We start from the raw sequence: 3,105 nt of genomic DNA, 5'->3' as shown, positions 1-3,105 counted from the left end.
CCGCGCGGGGCGATGGTGACACATGCGGCGCGCGGGCAGGACCATGGTTGAGCGCAGCAGCAAGTTCGTGCTGGCCGTGGCCGGCTCCGCCTGCTTCATGCTGATCCTGTACCAGTACGCGGGGCCGGGGCTGAGCCGCGGGGCACCTCCCCGGCGCGGCGCGGCGGCCGAGGCGCCCGACCTGTTCCCCACGCCCGACCCGCACTACGTGCAGAAGTACTACTTCCCCGTGCGCGAACTGGCGCGCGACCTGGCCTTCGACATGAAGGGCGACGGCGTCATCGTGTTCCTGCACATCCAGAAGACGGGCGGCACCACCTTCGGCCGCCACCTGGTGCAGAACGTGCGGCTCGAGGTGCCCTGCGACTGCCGGCCCGGCCAGAAGAAGTGCACCTGCTACCGGCCCAACCGCCGCGAGACCTGGCTCTTCTCGCGCTTCTCCACCGGCTGGAGCTGCGGGCTGCATGCCGACTGGACCGAGCTCACCAGCTGCGTGCCCGGCGTGCTGGACCGCCGCGACAGCCCCCCCGCCAGCCCCAGCGCCGCCAAGGCCCCCAGGTGAGCCTCCCTTGGGCCGCCTCCAAAGCACCTCGAGGCTCACCTCAGCCCCTCTGTCATCCTTGCTGTGCCACCTCCTGTACTCTCAGCCCCTTCGTCTTAGCTTGAGGACAAGTTACCCACTGAAACTTGGCCCTTAAAACACAAGTGGTTCTTTTTTCTTTAAACCATCTTCTGTGGTTTCTCTTATTCCTGCTTTACCCGGCAATTGTGCGCCTGCACATCTCTCATTCCAGGAGCTGCAGTGTTTTTGGCTGATTGCTATCACTGGTAATACCATAATGCAATCTCCTTAGTGAACGTAAATTACCGTTGCTCTTGCTACAGCCCTTTACAGCTGCTTTCATTCTTAGAACGATGCAGAATCTTGTGTTACTGTTTCCAAATGCCACACTTTATACACACACACATTTATATCTGTATCGAGAGATAAAGATAGATGTGTGTGTGTGTACAGATGGATACATGTACATACATACACTTTGTGTGTGCACCCGTACAGATAGATGTACACCATGCTTTACCGACTGGAAACCTCGGCAGGGAAATATGCTTTAGCATCACTGGTGTCTTGTTTGCATTTCTAAACCATTTTCATTAGTCTCATAATTGGCTGCATGCAGGTATTAGCATCATCTTTGTTGCCTCTGTGATTGCTGCTGCTTTTTTCTTTTCTTTCTTTTTTTTTTTCATTTCCAAGTCATTTCAGCAAGTTTCAACACTTGTCATCCTAATATTATACTTGGGTGGGTGTCAAGCTGGCCTTTGTAGGAGAGCAGTAAGCCAAGGCACATGTCCAAAGGGACAGCATCTGATCAGCCTTCCCTTGTGGTCTCATTGTATTTTTGGGTGCTTGTGAGCGCTTGTAAACAAAACCCCCTTGACCTGTCCTGTTCCTGCTGGAGACTTAGAGAAGGGCTGGAATGAAAAATGTTCAAAGTTCAAATCTGGCAAAAACCTAATCTGTGACCCTTGGAATCCAGTTAGCAAACCATTAACCTCCCAGGCAGACCTGTGTGCATATTTATGGCTAGACCCAGACACCTGCAAGCTTCTATCAGTGGTGTCAGTTTTGTTTAAAGCCTACTCTATCTTTAGTTAGTTAACCCTCTCTTAGCCAGTAGCTTGGTTCATAACAGGACCTAGAAACATTGCAATGCCGTGACAAGGAGAGTATCCTCATTGTGATGGTGTACTAAGAGTTTTGCTGGAGGATTTCTCAGTAGAGGCTTAGTGAAGATGTTCTTGGAGCTGCGGGCTGCGTGTTCGATGGTGGGGAACGGATCCTGCAGAACTAAGAAATTCTCACTGTAACTTGTAGATGTTTTCGGAGCCAGTAGATCCTAGAGATACTCAGTACTGTATCTTTTCAATAACTTCTGAATACTGCAGGATGTTTTGCCTGTAGGATTTGGCTCTTGGCACTTGCCGTTTTTCAACTTTCATTGTTCAAAATGCCTTGGATAAATAAGCTGCTTCCTCCTCCTTGCATATCCTAACACATGAGTTTTGCTTAGTGGTCTCTTTGTTTCTGTCACCCTATGTAGCTTGAGTTAGGGTTAGGTTTTCAGAAACGTAGGGACTGTGGTATGGATATTTCAGGTAATTTGATGTCAGTCATCTTGGTTCATTAGTGTGCAGTGTGCTTGTCCATCCATTTAGTTATGTACCGGGAATGTTTTTTGGTATGATACATAGCTGCCAGTTGACTTTGTAATATTGTCTTAGTACACTGCATTGTTGTATCATAGTCTAATTTAGCTTGTTTTGTAAAGCATTTTCACAAAAAGATAATCTTTTTCTGGCATGTGATGAAATCAGGATTCAGAAATGAGAGTGGTTTGTTAAAGCCAGGGATGTAGAGGATTTCCTTTGTTGAAATGAAAAAGATACGTTCCTGCATTATTTCCACTATGCTGCCAGCTATATAACTTCATTTCTCTGCTCTGAATAATATATCCTGGCTGTCAAAACTCCGCTTGCTTTTATGCAAGATGTATGTTAGAGTGGTTATTGTATTAAATGGTATTTGACTATAAAATTCCTACTGAGGGGGGGGAAAAAACCAGCAATGTGAATCATCTGGGTAGAGACTCCTTGAGCCCTGCTGGACTTGAATTCTGAAGTTGCCTTCAGAGCTCTTTTGGAGATACAAACATCAAATTCAACCTTTTTAGACCATAGGTTCTCGCTCCTTTATTCATTACCTACAGCAGAGTTTAGTACTGCTCTTTTAGGCCATTGCATCAGAATTGGAAGGGAGAGAAAACTATAGGTTTAGTCCCTAAAATAGAGCTGCAACTATCTGATTAAAAATAAATCTGTCTAATGTTGTGCCTTCTTGTGGGTCTTGGAAAGCTTGAAGGTCATTCACCAGTGCCCACATGCACAAATCATGAGCAAAAAGCTGTCAACTTTGTAAAGAATGCAGCTTTATCACTGCTTAGTGCCCTGTTGCACTACATTCCATAACCTGTGCATGGTACATAAATTTACAATGCGATAGTTTTTTCTTATTGTTCTGCTGCTCTGTGTTGAACTTAATGG

General features: G+C 46.9%; 1 protein-coding gene across 1 annotated transcript in view; it reads left to right on the top strand.

The window, feature by feature from the left end:
- The first annotated feature begins 6 nt into the window (after positions 1-6).
- Positions 7-3,105, top strand: part of HS6ST1 (heparan sulfate 6-O-sulfotransferase 1) — a 239,230-nt gene continuing 236,131 nt past the window's right edge. Inside the window, exon 1 of the mRNA XM_019542925.1 lies at positions 7-558. Within this exon, the coding sequence (XP_019398470.1) occupies positions 23-558 (536 nt within the window). The 5' untranslated portion in view covers positions 7-22. The remainder of the gene's footprint in view (positions 559-3,105) is intronic.

Source organism: Crocodylus porosus, unplaced genomic scaffold, assembly GCF_001723895.1.
Source record: "Crocodylus porosus isolate Cpor-Errol unplaced genomic scaffold, CroPor_comp1, whole genome shotgun sequence".
Taxonomy (NCBI): Eukaryota; Metazoa; Chordata; order Crocodylia; family Crocodylidae; genus Crocodylus; species Crocodylus porosus.
This window is presented reverse-complemented; position numbering and strand designations above follow the sequence as displayed.